This window comes from Motacilla alba, chromosome 7 (genome assembly GCF_015832195.1).
Source record: "Motacilla alba alba isolate MOTALB_02 chromosome 7, Motacilla_alba_V1.0_pri, whole genome shotgun sequence".
NCBI classification, from domain to species: Eukaryota; Metazoa; Chordata; class Aves; order Passeriformes; family Motacillidae; genus Motacilla; species Motacilla alba.
The window spans coordinates 32,443,308-32,464,916 of NC_052022.1; the positions used below are offsets into that span (position 1 = coordinate 32,443,308).

The following is a 21,609-nucleotide window of genomic DNA, read 5'->3' on the forward strand; positions in this document are numbered from 1 at the left end:
AAACAATTTATCTATTCCAGTACCAACTGTATTTGTAGGTGGTAAGTGAATCTAAGTATTAAATAATGAAGAGATGTTCTTCCTATCAGCTGAGTGATTGCAACATTAAAAGATGGGAACATTACTGCACAAAAACTGCTAGATTTCTCCCTCAAAGAAGCTGTTTCTTCAATATTTCATAAAGTTGCTTTTTCAAGTGGTACTAAATATTTTCCAAGACGTTACTTCCTTAGTAAATGCCTCACTAAGTGGCTTTTTTGAACAAGGCAGCTGCTTTCCAGCCATTTAGCTTTTCTACACACTCCGACATCATTTTGATGAATGGAGTGCACAGGGTGCTACTCAGAGTAGCACCTACTCTGAGTTGACCTCAGAGTCAGACCATTCTCCATGCACACGCACAGGACAGCAAGCACCTGAGTGTGTGCACACCCAGGGCACAGAATGAACACAAAGAAATGTTTATTAGAGTGTTGGATGGCTGCTGCCATCTGGACATCCAGTCCTTGAGGGAGACAAGCTGGAAAAAGTAAAGGGACACTGATCAAGAAAGCTTTAATGAGATTTGACAGGAAGGGTCCAAAGTTTCACAATCTTGTTTTTCCTCTGCGCCTTCCAGAAAACGCAAAGTTTAATCCATTTTAAATTTTCAGTAAACACTTTAAAGTAAATCCTTCATTTTTTTTACTTTTTGGTAGCTCAAAAGTACAACACAAGGAGCAATTCCCAACTTCAGCAAAGCTACATCCTGCCACAGGTCCTTGGGATCTGTTCAAGGAATGGCCAGAGAGTCACAGACTTCTCTGAAGAGTCCATCTTTCTTTCCAGCATGGACACTGCCCTCTTCCATCTACCAGCCATTGGACCCACCTCAGCATTCCTAGCAATGCAAATTAAGAAATCCATACTCTCTGTTACCAGTCAAGTCCTGCTTTGCTTCCTCATCCCCTCTCATTTCTTCAAAATGACTTTTTCATAACTTCTTTGCATCTTTGTGTTATGAACAAAAGCTCAGGTCTTTATCTTACAGACCTGAAAGTGAATTCAAATCAGGTAAAGTGTTCACCATCATAAGGAAGAACAGTTTGAAACAACAGACTTCAATTTTGCCTAGAGCTCCTTATCCAGGGGAAAAAATAAATTTTAAAAAATTATTGCAATAAAATTCTAGAAGAGGTATTTTTTCTTGTCATGCTGTACACCTTGCTCGTTCAACTTGAATATAAGAACAAATGGGGAGTATTACAAGCAGCAAAATAAGAATAGCATAAACCAGTTTTACCATTCTCTCATTTGCAGCACCTAAATACAAAAATTGCCATGTTTTTCCAATCAGCTAAATGCCAGCTGCAATGGTGTCATTAAATCTGCACCAGGTCTAACAAAGTAACAAGCAAAGCAATTAAGACTGTATTAGAGACCTTATTCTTACAACATAATCAAAAACACTTCTTTACTTCTGACAAAAAAACATAAATGTCAAAACAAAAGCTCAGAGCTGGAATTCTCATTTTCATACTGAGCAAAGGCAGTTAATCCACTTCCAAAATGGCATCCAGTTTTGAAAAACAGCTTGGAAAGATCTGGGATATGAAATGGCATAAAGCTCAAAAAATACAAAAAAAAATAAATGGAAAAGGTACATGAAAAAGTAAAGCAAAGCTGAGCAGAAGCACAGGACAGACACACATAAAGAAGTGCAGAGTCCATAGCAGAAGTGCATTTAACAAATCATCTTCTCAATAACAAGTAGCACAGTAATAGGCAGCCCACAGTCCTCCAAATCATGGGTGTGAAAGAAATGGAACAAAAATGGGAGACAGCAATTAGTCAGGACAAAATGGGCTTAATTTCAAATAACACAAAGGAAGCACAGTTGCAAATGGAAATAAAGCAGCAAGAAACATAAAATACTAAAGTTTAACTTTTTTTTTTCCCCTTAAAACAAGTGTTCAGTGACTTCAAGGAAAGTAATCACTAGATCTGTTTATTTTCTTCCAAGTACTTCTCAAACACAGAGCTCTGTCATAAAAATGCTCGCCCACCAGGCAATCTTGGTACCCCAGGATTTTATTTCATTTTTTAAAGTGTTCAGGTATGCATAACAACTCATCAGCACTGCCTTTTAAGGTTTTATGATGCTTCCTTTCCTTCCATTCATGGCCAAGCTTGGCACTTCAGCCAGGGTGAAAGCACCGTGGCCGTGCCACCCTACAGGGACCTCATCCTCAGCACAGAGAAAGGGGGGCAGAAGAAAACAGAAGGGTCACCCCAAAGCAGAGCAACACAAAACCACAGCAAGTTATGTCCTGTGCTCCCCTGCAGCCAGGAAGGGTGAAAGAGAACAGGCAGATGTAAGAGGTAATCCTGTTAGGAAAAAGTTGACAATAATGTGTATTTCTGCAGCCTGGCAGTCTACAGCATCCCTGGGAAATGGACATGGCAAAAGCAAGATGCTTCTTCAGATTAAATAACTGCACGTCTTCACTGCTCTCATATTTTTTTAGAAGTAAAGATGCATTTAGGGTGACTAGCATTTGTCTGCTGTGAAGCTCAACTTCATTCAATTCCTGTCTGTCATTTTAAAAATTCAGTCTATGAAGAAATGATGGCTGCAGTAGCTAAGTGATGAGAATGACAATCTAGTCAGGGTGGCAAAATTGAGAAAATTAAACTGTACAACTGCACGAGAATTAACAGTGAGATCTAAGTTAAACAAAATGCATGTATTTCTAAATATTTGCCATGAAAGTAACAAATTTGAGTGAGTTTTTTCTCCCCAAAAATGAAACCTTCAGTGGATTCACATCATCCCCAAAAAATCACATGAGGAAAGTCAGCTAAAGCTGACTGGGAGGTCAAAGAGCTGTGCCACAAAATGAGTGGAATCACCAAGGTGAGGTTTGCACCAGTCAGGACAACACAAAATGCTCACCAAGCCAGGGAGCTTTTCCACAGACAGTGAAAAAAACACACCAGGGAAAAAGACAAAGAATAAAAGAGGTCAGAAATAAAACTTATGTCTCTGTCTAGAAGTAATTCATGTTTCATTCTCTTCTGTCACAAGAGAAAGAACAAATATAGCCACACACATACTCAACTTAGAGCAATTAACAGTGCAGAAAGAAATAAATCTGTCAGGTCCTGACAAGGATCACATTATTCTTACAAAATACAAACAAGCCTATCTTACAAGTGTTTTAACCCAGAATTTATCAAAGCACCTTCTTGAGAAGCTGAAAATTCTAATGGATGCATCAAAGGCAACAGAGAAGTCACAGCACAAGTAGAGGCTCCAGGAAACTAAAAACTCTACCCACAGCCAAACACAGCATTTGTGACGAGGAATCTGAGGAGTGGAGGAGGAACAAGGAAATGATAAGAATAGAATGAAATGAGTGGTCCCAATGATGCTGGTGAGACTATGTATAGAATAAGCACATGCCACAATAAAGGCAGACTGCACAATCCACCCCCAGGTATCTACACGTAAAGGAAGCACTAGCAACATCCCTGGAATTCTTCTAATTTCACCTTTTAAACAGACTACTAGGAGGCATTTTGATAGATTTATGTTGAAACACTGGAGCGAGTTCAAACAAAAGCCACGCCATCATCAAAACTAGAGGAACTGATACGTGAAGAAAGGAAAACAGCTAAGCATGCCAAGCTTGGAAAAGGTGCAAGTAATGAGGATTCTTACAACTTACAAATATCTGAAGGATGTAGCCATCGAGGAGACAGCAATTAGTCAGGACAAAATGGGCTTCATTTCAAGTAACACAAAGGAAGCACAGTTGCAAAATAGTGATAGTTTCAGGAAATTCTTAATGGCAGGAAAGTGCAACAGTTATTTTAAAGCATAGAACATCTGATATAGATGTACACATTAGATAATCTTATGTGGAGCCAGTCACAATCTACAGCTCTGTCAAAGCATAATCATGATCCTACTGGCTGTCAGACACAGGGGATACCCCAAAGAGCCTTCTACTCTTCTTTTTTTGGGTGAATGATGCTGACTTCTATTCCAAACCAAACTGCAGGAAGGTCTGCATGGAAATACAACTATATTGAGCACTTATGGCTATTCACTTCAATGAAAATTTTGAAGTGATTACAGCTAATAAACCCACTATTTCTAAACCTCTGAAGTGATATTATGATTCTGATAGACCATATGGTTTCAGTGTATTTATACCACACTGAGCTCTTTGGAGCTTTTTCACATGTCAGCTGTGACTGTCTTCTGGGGACACACAGCAGGTTTGGGTGGTGGGGGACTGTGGGAGGACCTTAGTGGGACTTCTGGTGGGTTGTGGCACTGCTGTGTACCACCCACCCCACCCCAAACTTCAGCACTGCCAAATTTAAGGAAATGTTTCCTTCACTGGAGTCCTCTTTCTCAACCCCAATACCCAAATCGGTAATCAAATGTTGGTGTTAATTTGCAACAAATTAAATTAAGCAAAATACCCTGTGTTCAGGCTGTTTTGCCAGCAATAGGAGCAGATGCTTTCCTAGAGGCAGTATTTAATTTACTAAGACCCCATTCACTTGCTAACAGCACTGAGCTTGATCAAGACCTCCTGTGTCATTGGGAAAGTCGTAGCTGCTCTAAGAGTGCCTGCAAGTAAACAAGAAATGTTGCTGAATAACACAAAATGTCACCAACTTCTTGCAACATCAATCCTGTTCTTCAGAGAGACAGCAGAACCTCTAAAGAAGGGCACTAAGTATTTCTTCTTTATAGGTCACTGAGCTATTAATATTTTTTACTTTTTCCACCTCTGTTCCCATGGAGTTATGTCATGAGACAGAAGCGCAGTCACATTAACCCTACTGCAATCCTGCCATTCCGTTGAAAACATGACCTATTAGTAATTAATCTTAGAACTGGAGGTAATAATAGCTCTCTCCACCTCACCAGCAGCACTGCTCATCCTGCATTTACAGCTCCTACAAGGACCCTTGACAGGGGAGAGAGAACCAGGGGAATGTGTTAGCTACTGCAAAATGAGACAGGAGCTACTGACTTTGTAACCCGTTATTAACCAAAAGCTTTTTCTCCATTTCATTTTCTGCAGTGAAACACACACTCGGAGAGACAAAAGGTCCATTTGTTTCTCTCTCAATGCACACGTGTGAAACTCATTAATGTTAATTGGATTTATGAATGCCTGCTGAAAAGAGAAGAAACTGTAAAGATTTCCCATTTGCAGAGAAACAATCAAAGGAATAATTTCTTGTGCGTCTTGCTGATGAAGAGATGAGGAAATAACGGATGAGTCACTTTACATTATGATTCAAAATTCTTAAAATAGAAGAGATGAAAACACTGATTTCTGTATAGGTCATATTCATGTAAGGGACTCTTTCTAAGAATCCAATTCGAACCTTCAAGTATAGTTCTGCTTCTAATTACCCAGCTCCAAGAAGAAATCCTGGTCTCTGAATTGTAATGATACAGATTTGTTGCTGTAATTCAATTTGTCAGGTGTAAAATACAAATGCAATTTCCTCTGCACACCCCCCCGTAGCTTTCAAAGAGACACTGAACTTGAGCCATTTGATAATTCATTCCATATTGCAGCTTTCACATTTACTATGCATAAAACTTCTGACAGGTTGGTTTTGTTTTTTTTTTTTTTTTTTTTTTTTTTTTTTTTTTTTAAAGAAGGTGATTATACATGGCTCTAGTTATTCTACTAACTGGTTTGAAAATAAATCCAGCATTCATCTCGTGGCTGCAGCACAGCATTAGCCACTACCTACCTGGCCTGCAGTGACCAGGGCACTTCAAAGTAAGCTCTAAATTTCTGCTACCTCTGATAGGGATGAGGGAGAACATCCACAATCCTCACATGCACTGATTTGCTCTATGGAAACTCCTCCAAGTTTTTTCTCTGTGGGAACTTCTCCTCTGCTCAGCTCCAGTCGGCTGAGTGGAGACTCTTGGAGTCAACAAGGCCTCTCTCACAGAAAAGAGAGTTTCAGCCACTCATCAAGAACTCGGGCACTTTTTCCTTCAGGATCACATTTCCTCTAGGACAATCAAGGGCTATAGGAAATGAGCATGATGCCACACCACTGTGTTAAACAATGGGCTTGAATATAGAGTAGATATTAACAATATTGTGTATGTATGATGATATAAAAATACATATGGAAATATAAATATATATAATGTGAACTAAGCATGTAAATATATACTTAGAATATATATATAAGTACGTAAAGTATATTTATAAGTATATAAATATATACTTATATCAAAAGTGTAAGCACACCACACCCACCGTATGAAAAGATGCAGAATATCTGAACAATTTCCTGGAAACACACTGTGGAAGTGTACACTGCCCATCCCACAGTGCAAGAGCTCTGTGAGCTGAACAAGATAATGTTGATAGTTTGTTTCTCATTTTTCCCCTCTTTGGAACAATCTATAATGAAGGACTGCAGCATACAATGCTTGGCTTGAGTTTTCCTTGCCTCTGCATAAAGCTGTTCTAATGACACCAATTCAATCCCTATGTCAGTTGTGTTCCTGAGTACCTTTTAAAAGCCTTTCCAAAATTAAGGTTATATACTCCAGTAATTTTCAATATGAAAAAGCACAATCAATAAAATACTGCTGATAATGCACACGATCTGTGGAGAGTGAGAGCTAAATATGAATTAGTTTTGGAAAAGTTCCGAGTCTATCATCTTCCTTAATTACAAGTTGGGTCATTGACTGCGAATCGCATGACTCAGCTCGGGAATCCCTGCAAAGGAATCCTAAGTAGATTTAATAGTTGCATTTGATTTATTTGTTCCTCGGAGCTGAAAAAAGCCCCGTGTCTCAGACCTCTGACGGATCAGGAGCTCCCCAGAGGACGTCAGTGCAGGCACTGCTCCTGCCAGCTGGATGCCATCTGGGATGAGGGAAGCCGGGAGCACCCAGGAGTTCCAAAAGGTTGGGAGCAGGGCACAGCAGGGACATACCTCGCTCCCCAAGGAACCTCACCACAGAGGATTCCATTAAAAGCTACTCTTCTACAGATCAAACGTGAAATTGCAACCTTGACTGAGGACGGAGGCATATTTAGTCCTACACTTGGCTTAAAAGCACAGTCAAATTAATGCTGCTCAGTCGAGTTTTGGGCATCTCCAAGGATGGAGATGCCACAGTCTCTCCTTCAGTGCTTGACCCCCCTCAATTTTACTCTTCTCCCTTGTATCTGATAAGGATTTTCCATCTCTTGAACTTGCTGCCTCCTATCACACACCTCCAAGACAAGCCTGACTGACCAAATACTCTCCCAGCCTGTCTGGTTTCCCAGCACAAGAACCTGAACAAACCACACAGACAGTGCCACTGCTGCCATGGACAAGCAAACCTTTTCCCTGGTTTTCTCCAGTTCTATCATGTTGCTATTCACTAATGTTTAACCACTTGGTGACTTTACATCTTCTCTCTGTTTAAATACCTTGGCAGTTTTGGTTTCCTTCACACAGCTCACTGCAGTTTCCTTTCCCTGGGAAGCTGCACTTCTCCATCTTTAATTCTCCATTCCTTATAAAGCAGGTCCACTCTGGGCACACTCGATCACCACAGGGAGTTGGTGGTGCAGCCATCAGGTTTTGCTGGACTTTTCTAATTACATTGCCATGACACTTTCATACCCATGAGCACTCCAAGGTGTTTCATAAAGAAAACCTCAAATATTTCTGACACGCTGCTGGTGGGAAGCTTTTCTCTCTGCTCAGCATTAGTAATACAACAGGCTACAACTCCACAAACCTTTGGAAGTAATCTTTTAAAACTGCTTTCATCTCTTTCTGATCCTTAATTCCACCTGCTAGTTCATGCAAATTCACTTATTTGCCAAACAAACAGGTGTCAGATGATTTACCGGCTCATTTGCACAGCAGAAGGACAAGCAAATATTATCTTGATTTTTCTCCCTCATGAAATAGTTCCGTAAAACTATCAGAAAAAAATTAGCATTGCTATTAGAAATATCATGGAAAGAAGCCAGAAAACCCATTTATTCAGCAGTAAATTCCACTGCCACCCTCAGAGTATCCTGAAGCATTAACTATATTTTAAGAATGTTTTGTAAGCTAGCACCATAAAAGGTATTTTGCTTTAAAAAAAGGCTACTAACAACCTTGCTTTATTTGTAGAAACAGTTGTTTACTACTCATGTAGAAGAGCATAATGTTCTTTATGCAATTGAATTAAGTTTCCAGAGTCTCACTTTTAAGCAAACCGAAAAACGTGTTGGTTTTTTTTGACAATAAAGAGTATTTTTTAAAAATAGAATACTTAAAAAAAAAACCACACAAAAATGGAGACTACACCCACAGTGTACTATGCTGTAAGTATATAAGAAGCCCAAGACTTCTGGTATAAAGACATTTATACCACTTCTTTACTTTGCCCTTTTAGTTTAAATTCAGAAACAAACCCAGATGAGGGCTCAACATTCACATAAACAGGCTCAGAACTAAGACTGGGTCAGGCAAGTTTAGTGGCTGGCAAAGTTTGAGGACATCCTTTTCTTTATCTTACTCCCTCATGATAAAGCCAACTGTTTCCAAAAGAGGAAGACAAATGATCCTATGCAATTAAACATCTTTAGGCAAACTTCACTAAATAATTATACATTTCAATAATGACTAGTTAAAAAAAAAGGCATTTTGCCTTTGCTATATAAATTTAGGCTCAGGTTGTTTCATGGACTGCTTGGGCAGGACCCCTATGCATCATAATCCTTTACAGACCCAAGTGTGCCCCAAGTTTTAACTCCAGACATTTTATCAAAATCCGTTTGATGAAGAGGTAGCTGATATTCTGTAATGGGTATTGTGGTTTCCTGTCAAAAACAGCTGCAGCAGAAATGAAATACTTAGAAATTGCAGCTATTTAAACAATTGTATTCTGCCATGTAAATCAAGATGTATTTATCAAAAAAAACCAAAACAAAAAAAAAAGCAAAAACAAAAAAAAACCCAAACAAACAAAACAATCCACAAACTTCATGGACAACTACACATAGAAAATACTGCCCCAGCCCCATTTATAGTCTCACAGATGTCAGATCACAGAATCTGGAACAGTGTGGGCTGAAATGGACCCAAAGATCATTTAGTTCCAACCCTACTGCCATGACCAGGGACACCTACACTGACCCATTGTGGAAGCATGGTATTAGTTAGATGCAAAGGAATCTCCTTTCCTAAGTCCAGAAACTCATTTCCATAAGGCAAAGAAGCAAATTCTAACAGATATTGTGCAGTGCTAAGTTTGAAAGAAAATCTGACCAAGCCTTGGCCAATGTAGGCAATCAAGCTCTCTGCTGGCTGTGAGAAATCTTGCAGCATGAATATTTGAGTTCAGCTGGGTCCCAGAGGAGGTAGCCTGATCACTTGCTATTTGGGGAAAGAAGCCTCTCTAAAAATATCGTTTTCACACACATAAAAAAATCATTTAAAAAATGCAAATCACCACAGTCAGACACAAAGCCTGACGAGTCCTAACTCATTGGTACAAACTAAGAATACTGATGAGCATCTAAACATAAACAACCCAAAAAAAAAAATCTCTCAGTTCCTCAAACCAATCCTCAACATTCTCCAAGCCACTCGCAGAATTTTAACACAAAACCTGTTCTTTATCACATGCAATCAGGGAAGCAATGCCAGGTGGGAGATAAGGAGATCACTCTCCAGGCATTATTTCTGGATTTGCCCTTACAGCTGTGAAGAAAGTGGTGTAAGAAAGGAGATGCAGATTCTATCTGTATAGCCACAACCCATTTAAAATGCCATATGAAAAATATTTGGAAATTTACTCTCTGAATTAATTAGAAAGAAAAAAAAAAGTTCCCACAGAAATTCATGCTCACACATAACTCAGTGTTCAGAACAAACATCTTCTGCCAAGGGAGAAAAAAAAACCCTCTGCCCCATCTGTACCCCTGCCTTGGCCAGTCCTCAGAGGAAAGGAACTGTAAACATATTTTAACAAAATAAATTAATTACACTATGAGTTAAAATCTCCTAGTTCCTGATGCCTTCAGACAGTTTCTTATCTCCATTGAACAAACAAGGTTAAACATGACAAATATTGTGCCTCCTTGTGAGTAAATGTTGTTTTGTTTACTTTGGGGTTTTTTAAACAACAGTAAGTCACAGCTCATCATATAACTGTCTCTCAAGAATGCTGGGGGAAAAGCATTTGTTCTCACTCCAAAAATGTGTGGAAAAATAGAAGGGTCTGACGAGTATTTGTTTTTAAAGGACTGGCCAGATAGAGCCAAATTATGAAGGCTCACTCCCTCTTCTCCCATGTTTACAATTGAATCACAAGTGAGTAAACAAAAAAAAAAAATCAACTCACCACTACCACCAGGCAGCATTAAAATATCTGTCTTATAAATAATTATTAACTGCATTAAGATATTAAATCACAGAAAATGTTCTGTATTGATTTTGTGGGATTCTTTAAGCTCATCCTTACATTTTAAGATGCATCTATTCAATGGCTTTGATTTTTGCAGACAATAATTGTTCCTGTTGACATGCCTGAATGCCATTCAGAAAAGGAAATATTGCAACCGTCACCAGTTAGGGGCATCAGAGATCCTGCAGCTACTTAGTCAAGTCCGACACAAAAAACCCCACTGTGCTCAACTTCAAGGCCACTCACCACTCCGTGTCCTCTAGATCCACACCTCAAAGTTAACTCCTTTTTTCAACTGTGAATCCCTGCTGATAGGAAGGTCAAGAAACCTGCATTTTCCCAGAGCCCACAGGAAAGCCAAGAATTTTAGGACTTCAATCTGCACCTTGGAAAGGTCTAATTAGTTAAAAGACTTAAAAAAAAAATCAGTGAATTTGAAAATACAGGTGCCAACTTGCTGTTTTCCAGTTAGCAACATGGTAAACAACATGTTAGCAACACCATTTTCCTAGTGTGAGCAGCGTGTTAAAATTAGCATTGTGTATCTCAGAGCTAAGAGATTGCTATGGATATTTGCATCAGGAAATATTCAAGGCAAAGGCTCTCCTCAGACTTATTCTTTAAGGCCTCGATCCGAAAAAAACTAAACAAGTGTACTAATTTAACCATGGTAATAGTCTAATTACATTCAACAGAACACCGATGTGTTTGAAGCTTACCATGCATTTAATAAGCTTTTACAGTACAAAAGTCTGCTCAGTAATAGCTCTGAAGCAGAAGCTGCCCCAATTTAAATCTGCTGCATGCTGGACTCCAGCTCCTGCTATTTTTTGGACCAGATGATGGAGTCACACAGAGTCTGATGGACACTGGAGTGCTGCATCTCACTGCACGAGGCTTGAGACCTCTCTGAATTGCTCTGGAAACACACTTAAATTATGAAAGTTTCCTGTTAACTCACCAAAACATGCCTGCTGATAATGTTTTGAACCAGAACTGTTAGAGACAGCCTCACACAAATAAACCAAGTAACCTGAGTTCAAACAAATGGACTTTAGAAGTAGGTCGCAGTTATGATTTTATTGTTCCTTAAACTTGACCAGTTTATTCCGTTGCCTTCTGAGTGGCTGGTTTTCAATCACGATCTAAGTAATGTTTATTAATTATTAAAATTAAATGAGGCAGAATTTATTTTTCCACTTTAATATTTTAGTGAGTTAGGGTGGTTTAGCTTCTCTCACAAAAAAGATGTGAATGTTTTCAAGTTTCAAACTCAGGTCAAAAAAGACATTAGAAGATCCAGAGGGAACATAACCACTGAAGGAAGTAACAGGTGATTTTTATCCCTTAACTAATACAACTCTGGCCTAGCAACTCAAGCTACAAATTCTGCAGCATTAACAATGAAAAACAATGTATTGCAATAGTTCTATTAAATTCTGCATGTGGAAGATGGAATTGAAAAATTACCCTCCAGCTACTGGTAATCTACAATATGGCAAACAGAACTGCAGGATGTCATTTTACCAGTATTTAAAATAAACCTGTGGTAACCATTGTTTATTTTATATGTGCACTAGATAGCTTGAAATCAATGGACATTTACCTTGATCATGCAGAATTACAGCTGCTGTTGTAATTCATCAGGAAATGTTTTAGTTTAATACTTTCTTCCTGTAGTAGGGAATGGATATTTTGTAATAGAAATTCTCATAAAATACATTTTTATGTCTGCCACAACCTATTTACTTTAGGAGATGTGGGAATACAAAAATATTCTACAAAGTGTAAAAGAGCTAAAGACAACAGACGGCTTGAGCAACAGATGGCACTTTCAGAGGGCACAAGTGTGACAGTATTTGAACTCCATGGAGCTTTCATAAAAATAGAGGCATGCCCTAGGACTTCTAAAAGGAGTTATAAACAAATTAATTACATTATTAATTAATTAATATCCATGCATTCATAACCAAGCTGGCTGGGAGGCACAAAGCTGTACTACATGGTAGCCACCTGAAGTTCATGAGATCATCTTCTCTACAAGGCTTATGGCATTGAGTACAGAGTCTGATCCCAGTTTTAAATAACTTTTGACTGCTTCCCTTGCACCTGGGGACCACTGTTTGCATTCTACCCCTGGAGTGCCCTGTGGTCACACTTTTAACCAAAGTATAAACCTGCAAATATAGAGGCCACTGTTAGTCACAAAAATAGTTTCTTGTGTTTGGTGTATTTGGTCCTTTGACCAACTGCTTATCTGGACCTTCTAATCTTACCTACTTTCCATCTGTATCAACGAGACACTTGAAACTAGAATTACAGTAGCAATTTGCACAACACAGAAGTCTAAGCTTTTCCCTGACCTCCTCAGCCAAGTGACAGCACCTTACTCATTCTGATCAGCCCCAGAGAAAATCTATTTGTCCAATTAAAAGACGTGAAGGAGCCCCACACGCCCAGCCCTCCACCACTGTAAACCTCAAGGAAGCAGAGCCCTTTTACACCAGTGCAATACCTTAAGGTGAAATAGCAGATACTCAGTCACCAGCCACATACCAGCTACTCAGAAAGCCAAAGAGTCAGTTCTCTTGCTGACCAGCCAAAAGTTGTATATATTAACTAGGATAAATACTTTATCCTAGCTTAGGGTTCACATCCTGAAAGACATTTTAAGGATTTAAAAAAATCACCTGTGGTTCCAACTCCGAACAACTGATTTCTCTCTCCAGAAAGCTGTTTTTTTTTTTCATACAAGTTTCAATACTTTTTGAGATTATAAACTGCAAGACAGCAGCCACAGCAAGGAAGATGAATTACAAAGGCAGACTACTGTAATTTGGCACCAATAACATAAGGCCTAAAAAAAATAACAGAGTAAGTGCATTAGAAGTTCAGGACTATAGGCAAAAACAAAGAGTTTGTAGCAAAAAAAAAAATTTATAAACTGCTACAGCCAAAAAGAACATCCTTGGGAAAACTTCATAGACACCAAGTACAAACCTTGACATGAAATGGCCAATATTCATTGATTAAAACACCAAAAAGCATGAAAATGCAGAAAGAGCACTAGAAATTTGAAAGATCACTGCGTAATACTGACCCATATGGTAGGTCTTGAGTTTCTAGCTCAGAATCCATCTGCCACACAAAGACCACATGGCAGTAGGTGACAGTACTCCAGCAACAACAAAACATCCTTCCAAAGAGCTGCCATGGAGTACTCCAGTGGCAGATTAGCTATTGTTAGGAGACTGTGCATGTTTGAAGGATGTTTCAGGCAATACAAAGTGCACAGGGAGAGGATAAAGACTTATCCAACAGCACAAACACCACCAATTTCTTTTAACCATACTGCTCCATTTTCTGAAGTTACTTTTTAATAAGAGTTTGGATGCTATTCTTCCACAGGAGCCCATTTCCCATCAATTCCTCATTCAGATTTATTTTCCTGACAAGAAGCAGCAGATTACAATTGGGTAAGGGATCCATACCCCAAGAGCTATCCAGCGGGCCAGGGGGACCACAGGCACTGGGCAAAGCTCAGATACCCAAACTGCATGTAGACACACATTCCTTCATTTCCCACCCTCACCTTACTAAAGGTTCATTCACAAGCAACTTTTCCTTATTTTATTTAATTTTTAAAGTTTTTACAGTAACCTGTTTTCTCAGTTACCTAAATTCACCCTTTCCTTTGTTCCCTCTTGTGCCTTTCACCTCCCTCTGAGCTCAGATTTTCCCCATGCCTTCTCTTGAGGAGTAGAACTGTGGCCTTCCCCATCCTCCTCCTACTTTGTATCTTTACCCCTCATGTATTTCTCTCCCTCTCCCAAATAACCCCATCTCAAAGCCCACACTCAGTAGGCATTAAAGACAGATAGAGAAAGACCAAGGCAGTAGAAACACTGTCATTCCATCCTTTCTACCAAAAAGTAACTCTCTGATGCTCTCCACTGAGCAGCTTTTATAGAAGGCCAGAGCTTTGTGTTTCATGTTCCCTACCAGCTCTTTCTTCCTGCTGTATTCTGGGAGTTTTGAACCAAGCCTTTATAGAGTTTTAAACTACCAATTCTGTGTGAGACAGGACGCAGGCAGAGGACAAACACGTAACGATCACCCACGGACACAAACAATCAGGGGAAAAAAATCTCTCAGTGACCTCTCCTGGAGAGCAGGGCAGAAAAAAAAAAAAAAAAAGTTTTAGGGCAATATCAGGTCACTCCAGAATGGGACAGTAGTGAAAAGGACCAAGGAGCTTTCTCCCCCGAAACCTGATCAGCTCAGGTTCGAAGACACGCCACATAAAATCATCTCAAAACCACAACATCATCTCACGAGATCCAGCACTTTTCTACTTGATGTGAAATTCTACTGAAACATACACTCATCTTTATTTCTAGACAGAGTGTGGTGGCAGCACTCTGAAGGAGAACCAAAACTTAACGAAGGTAACTTTTGCACAGAAGCAATTCTATGCTGCACAAAGGGAGGCTGTTTTCAGGTTCTCCATGGTTTATGAGGAAGCAGTCTATGATTTTTGAAAGCTTGGAGCTCAGATGAAGAGACAATAAATGCTTTACAGCAAATAGGAAGATATATCTGAGTCAGAGCAGCTTCAAAATTTCTAATTTTTGGTTTCACAGATTGCTGTTTCTCCTAGTCTTATTCTATGGTGGAAGACAGCAAGAGCATACTGAAAGGCTGTGCTCTTACTGGAATTTCTAAAGACTTAGTCTACCTTACACTAACAAATATTTTCATCCTTCCAAGTGTGAAAAGCTTGTCTACAGTGAAAGTGACCAATCCTCTGAAACAATGAAACATCTGATTTTCCCATTGAAATGGAGGTAAATGTATTTCAGCACCTCAGAACTATCCATTCCGAGCTAGTATCACAACTTCATGGTATCTTTACCTGCTATAAATTAAAAAATAGCCCAAACAGAAACACAAACCTTGATGCCTGCATCTATACAACTTATTTCATAGGGAAAGGATCCCATTTTGCTGTCCACAGAGCCAACATCAAGAACTCTTCCTTTTCAACCCAGCAAAAACTTTGCCAGTGCTCAGTGCCCACACAGAAGCTGTTAAGCTAAGGGCTCCTGTGGCAGTCCCAGCCCACACTGCCTTGTCTCCCCTCACATCTGTCTCACTGAGAGCAGGGTTGAGCTAAAATTTCTTCCCAGAGTACATTTTTTTTCCAGAGTATGAGCCCTTCAAAGCCCACACAGTTATTTTTTATTTGACTTTGAAGTTAACACCAGTCTTTCCCAAAACATCTCAGTCACAAATAATTGTATCAGTAAATAAATTAATCAGGAATATTGATAATACAGGGCTGCCTCTTTTTTTTTGGCTTTTTTTTTTGCCAAGGGAATAAAAATACATTAAAAAAATGCTGTTGAAGCAGAATCCATTATGAACTGCAAGATAATACACAGTCCAAAAGTTACATCAGAGTATTCTCAGTCCTGCCAAATGCATCTTTACTGAAATTGTTTAGTAGGAAGAAGGTGATGTATCATGCCATTATTTGAAATGTACCAAATATTTCTGCAGTAGGTCTTGGGTTTGCAACTGTAACAGTGAAATATTACACACATATTGCCATCTCATGGATACTACAAATACTTGTTTAAAATTCCAAGGACGCAATCCCTGACAGAAAAATATGCAGAATCCACAGCAAATAAAATTGTAAAGATTTACAACGTGAAAGCAGGAACTTCTCATTTGAAACAGTCCAAAAATCTGCCTCAGATTCTCTCGTAGTAGTTACTATTTTTATGACTTGGCTCAGACTTGCTTTAATCTCTTTATTTAGGGAGAAATTGCAAGCTTGCCAACTCTAGCAAATGTTAAGTACTTCAGTAAATTCCCCATCAATATAGGTCGTGCATTCGAGGGAACAAGAATGTGGTGAGTAAGTTCTGCTCCATCTCCTCCAAAGAGGATTTCGGAATAAGGCAGTGATGGGAGAGAGAGATAAACAACGTGGCTAAGCCCCTCTTTCAGCTCCATCCTCCTCTCCAGACATCTGTCCACACTGTGTTGTGCCGTGATTGAGATGTTCTGTGATGCAGCTCACCCAGCCTGCCGTTATCCTACATCCCTTTTATCTGAGCAGCCAGGAGAGCAAATGTATCGCCAAGGCTATTGCATCGTCACTCTTCCATTAAAGTTCAGTGACAGCACGAGGCGAGTTCGAGCAAGTCAGCAGAACCGCAGGAAACCCAACAGATGCAAAGATACCCAAGTATGGAGGATCAATTCAGAAACAGTCCGAATAGCCTGTGCGGGCTTTCCGGAGCATCTACGCCAAATTGCCTAAACCCACTGAGCCCTGTCAAACCCCGAGTTCTGCTTTCAAAAAGAACTTGGCAGCCAACAAACCAAAACGCGGCTCGTTTGTCAGCCTCTGCTCGAGCAAACGCGTCCCTCTACCCAACCGGCTCGCACAAGCGAGCACACAAGTTTCGGGTCCCTTCCCGCACTTCCCCAGGCGGGACCCGCGGCTGTCCCCGCACGGGGGGACCGCACCGGCGGCCACCGGGGAGCCCCCGCGCCGGGAGACGCGCTCAGCCGAGCGGCGGCCGCCTCTCCCCGAGCTCCCCCGGGCTGCGGAGCCCCGGCCCTGCGGCTCCCGGCCCGGAAGGGTCCCCGGGCCGCCGCCTCTGCGGGGACGCGGCAGCGCCTGCCCCGGCCGGGAGCCGAGGGCACCGCGTCCCCGCGGCGGCAAAGGAGGGGCGGGCGGCCCCGGCTGCCGCTGCGAGCCGGAGGAGGAGAAGGAGGAAGGGGGAGGCAAGGGAAGAAGCCATTACCAGAGTTTTGTTCCCGTTCTTGCTGAGGGGGCCGCGGAAAACTCCCTTGATGTTGCGAAAGTGCCCGTTGCTGAGATGCGCGGAGCTGATGACAATGTAGTAGCACTCCATGGGGCCGGGGCCGCCTCCTCGGGCCGGGCTCGGCGGGGCTGGGCGGGGAGGGCCGGGGCCGGCGGCGCCGGGGGTGCGGCCCCTCAGGCGCGGCGCGGCCGCGGGAGGAGGATGCGCGGCGGGGCGGCCGCGGCGGAGCCGAGCGAGCTGCCGCCGCCGCTGGCAGGCATAGTGCTATTATAGCGAGCAGCCTTGCCGGTCGGCTGCACTGAGCCAATGGCAGGGAGCCACTGGGCTGGTACCGAGCGCTGTCAGAGGAGGACATCTGTCACACGCCGCCTCCACCGCCACCCACCGCCCCACGCCCCGCTGCCCCCGCCGCGGACGGGCCGGCGGCAGGTAAAGGGGGACGGGCGGGGGGGAGAGGGCAGAGCCGGCACCCCAACCGCAGCGAGCCCCGCAGGTGGGGTGTGCCCTCCTTTTTCCGGGGGTGGGGACGACGACGAGTGTGATTCCTCCGGGATTTGGGGAGGGTGGGCATGGACAGATGCCCGGGGTGCGACGCCCCCGGCCCAACGCTCCCGCCCTCCCCCCTCCTCCGAGCAGCCTCCGCGCCTTCCACCGCGCCCTTTTCTCTTTTTTTTTTTTTTTGTTGCATATTTCTCTAACACCCTACTCACAGGCATCTCCACCTGCCCGGGCCGGAGCAGCCCCCCGCCGCTCCCCGGGCCCCATCGGCCGCCGCCCCCGCCCGCCGTTCTCGGCTCCTATGGCCCATGGCAACCTAACTGGGGGAAATCGGCCATTCCTCATCCCCGCTCGGGCTAAGCTCCATCCCGCCCTTCGCCGGGCTGCGGCCGCCGCAGCCCATCCCCACCGCATCCCACCCGGCAAGCTGCAGGATCAGGAGCAGGCTGGCAAAACTTCTGGGTCACGGCGTCGGGAAGCGCTTGGGGCCGCATCCCCCCTTCCCGGGGCGCCCGCATCCCTCCTCCTCCTCGGGGGGCCGCATCCCTCCTTCCCGGGGTGCCTGCCTCTCCCCCGCGGTTACTCACGGTTCTCCCGGCCCGGGGCCGCCGGCGGAGGCGGCTCTGCCCACCCGGCCTCGCAGGGCTTGGGCGTCTGCAAGGAAAAGGACAACAACCATGGTTTCTTGCAGGCTCTGGCGCAGACTCTGCGATCCTCAGCCTCAACGCCCGTATAAGGTACTCGCTCGGTTCTACAAAGCCCCCAGCAAACTGGACTAAAAACCATTAGGTACATCAGCGTGAGGTAGCTGTAGCATACCCCTGCTCCTTCACCAGCATAAGTGTTCCTTTCTTTTTGCAGCACACGAACGGGAGCTGGCTTCCAGGACCAGAATTTGTCACAGTCTAAGATGTGCACAAGAAAGATGCTTAAGTGTGGTTTGTTGTTTTGTTGTTGGGGCTTTTGTCCCCCATAAGATACCTGTGATTTGCAGCTTTCTCATGTGAGGTGTGAAACACTCTTAGCTGGCTCATCTTCCAACCTGCTTTACCTTTATTCTGCTTTGTAAAAATCAAGATTGATGGGATGAATTTCCAGTGCCAAAAGAAGGAACACCTTAGAAAAGAAGCCCAGAAACATGATGCAACATCTGAGCACATCTCTTAGTCAGCATTTACTGCTGGCAACATAATAGCAGTGTCCTGTCATCTTGTCCTCCAAAACAGATGAGCTGCTGCCAGAAGGTTGAGGATGGGGACACATACAAACTGCCCTGGCAGAAATTACTGTCTCAGGTGTTTGCATCCTTGAGGAAGGAAGCCCCAGTTTTTTGAGATGTGCCCCTTTCTGATAAGCATCTTCTCTCATTGCCTCCAATCGTACACAGTGAATAGTAAATTTTGACAGCTGTCACTCATTCTTTAGCATTTCCAGTACTTAGGGAGGAATTACAGAAATGGCAAAAGTGGAAAGTTTTGACAGCTGAGCCACAGGTGAGAGATCAGAATTTGCTGCTTCTTGTTACAGCCAAAAAAAAGAGTGCGATAATGTACACGCCCAGGAACATGATTTTTCTGGTTATGAGGATGTACGTGTACATCTAGAAATAACCAGCAAGTTCGTTGCCATGTGAAAATCAAGTCAATATTATAAATACCTGATAAATTTAAAAACACAGCACACTTAAGGCCTGGTTTTCCCCTTCAGACAGAATGATGGGTGTGGTTCCCTCTCAGAAATGTCAGAATGAAAGACATAAAATTATGCAAGAAATAAAATTAGGCAACTCTTTTCTGGGAATAAATATACTTCAACTTGGACTAGAACAATTTTTTCCGCCTTCTAAATAGAATATCACTGTTATGTGAGGACCCTTCTGCCTGGGAATGGAACTCCACACATGCACCATCTCAAAGAACTGGAACATTTTTCTGTGAAATCCTTGCACAGACACACTGCTGACACATTTACTCAGAGCTGCTACAGCTATACCTGGGCCCTTTCTGGGGTTTTTAAAAGCTCCAGGGCTGTACAGCTGCTCTCTGGCCTTTCAGAGATGTGCAGGCACTGCTTGCACACTCTTGCTAAGAGTCCAAGGACTTGGAAACTTCCTCTTGTAGCAACAGAGAAATAATCTACTCCCACAGCTCAGGTTTCAAAGGTTCGCCCTGCTTTGTACCAAACAGAAGTGAGCAACAGCATTAAAAGCTGCCATAGCTTCTGCTCATGAAAATCACTGTCCTCCTCTATTAAGGGAGGGGAAAAACAACAAACCATTAAAACCCTCCTGATTCCTCCAAAGCACTGAATAAACAAAGGACAACAAATGACACCTGACAAGCAAAATACATATTTTCTAGTCCTGCTCATTCTGGTTGGCTTTTTTTTTTTTTTTTTTGGGTGATCTCTGATCTATCTTAACCCTTCACCTAAGTTTTCATGCCTCATTCTGTTTATTAGGCTCACACAGACTCAAGATGCTGCTTCCTTCCCAAATCTTTTATTTTTTAATAAATTGCTAATTTCACCAATCCCTAACCCTATGGCTCCTACCTACCATCAGTCTTACATATTTCCAGCTCTGTTCTGTTCTCCTGGGTAACTATCTGGGGTTTCAGCTGTTTATATTGCTATTTATACAAATCTCTGCTATGTAATAATAATCAGTGCTGCTTATTTACTCATTCTCTTATTCTTCCATTGGAAAAAATCTCCAAGGAGTTGTTCCTATATAAGACAGCAAATACCAATTCAAGAAGCAGGCTATGTATTTGAGAGACTTTCTGGAAAACTTGTGAAATAGAAGCCAGTGAACAAATTAAACTAATTCTTGTGCATTCTACTGTTTTTCTGCCTTTGAGAATACTCAATATTCTGCATTCTAATATTTAATAATATTCATTATTTAAGAAACAATCCTGGCATAACCCAGAAAAAATAATCAAGAGTATAAACTCTTTTGGTTAACAGTTTCTAAAGCATGGCACAGCATATGTGTTACTAACATATCCTGAGAAATCATTCACTCTCTTGAAACATACCCATCAAGGATAGAAAGGAATATCTGTGCTCAAGTCACAAGAAACTCAGTTAAATTCCCATAGCAATTCTTATTGAATTCAACAAAATTCGCTTTATCCTAAGAATATCTCCCTGTAAGTAATCAGCTGTCTGCTGCCTGAGACACCTTTTTACCATCTCCTGCGCTTTCAGTCCCCTTGTACTGGTCCTTTTTTTCTTTTTTTTTTTTTTTCTTTTCACTGAGCCTTGTATGTGTTTCCCTGTTTCAGAGGCCCATCATCCTTGCATGAAGCAGAAGGAAAGCCAGGAGTATCCCAAGTACCTTTGAAAAGCCATTAAGGGGTAATGTGCATTATACACTGTATTACAACTGCATTCATTCATCAGCTGAGGGGGTGGTGCAGCAGGAAAAAGAGGAAACTGGGATACCCTGGTAGCCTAGTTCCCAGCACATCCTTCATGGTGTGTGAGGAGCAGCAGAGTGGGCTCCCTGTTCCAACACTTGAGCTGAGTGCAGTGCTGGTATCACAAAGCGAAAGAAGGCAGCAGTGCCTTAAAGCCCTGCAGCCCTGGAGTTGTGTCACAGGGAGAGCACTGGGAAGGCTTGAACTAGCACATTTCAGTCTCAAAAGCAGCAGCTTTAATAAATAAAGATTTATTAAAACATGCTCTGTTTTCTTTTCTTTGCTCCTTCAGCGCTGCAAAGCACTCAGTTTCATACCACTGCTTATTCAGAACAGCTCAGAGAACAGGAAAGGCTTGTCCAAAAAGAATCATCCCCTCCCTCTT

At 42.2% G+C, this 21,609-nt stretch overlaps 1 protein-coding gene across 6 annotated transcripts in view; it reads right to left on the reverse strand.

The window, feature by feature from the left end:
- Window positions 1–21,609, reverse strand: part of ZNF804A (zinc finger protein 804A) — a 189,895-nt gene that overhangs the window by 130,229 nt on the left and 38,057 nt on the right. For 4 of the 6 annotated variants that reach the window (XR_005257514.1, XR_005257512.1, XR_005257513.1 and 1 more), the window contains exon 1: window positions 17,281–18,512. Coding sequence is in view for 3 of the 6 variants with exons in the window: in XM_038141822.1 (XP_037997750.1) it covers window positions 17,281–17,391 (111 nt within the window). In the remaining 3 variants the exon portion in view is untranslated. Of the gene's footprint in view, window positions 1–17,280; window positions 18,513–18,618; window positions 18,654–21,609 lie in introns of those variants that run through there. The other 2 variants (XM_038141823.1, XM_038141824.1) reach the window with 2 other exon arrangements.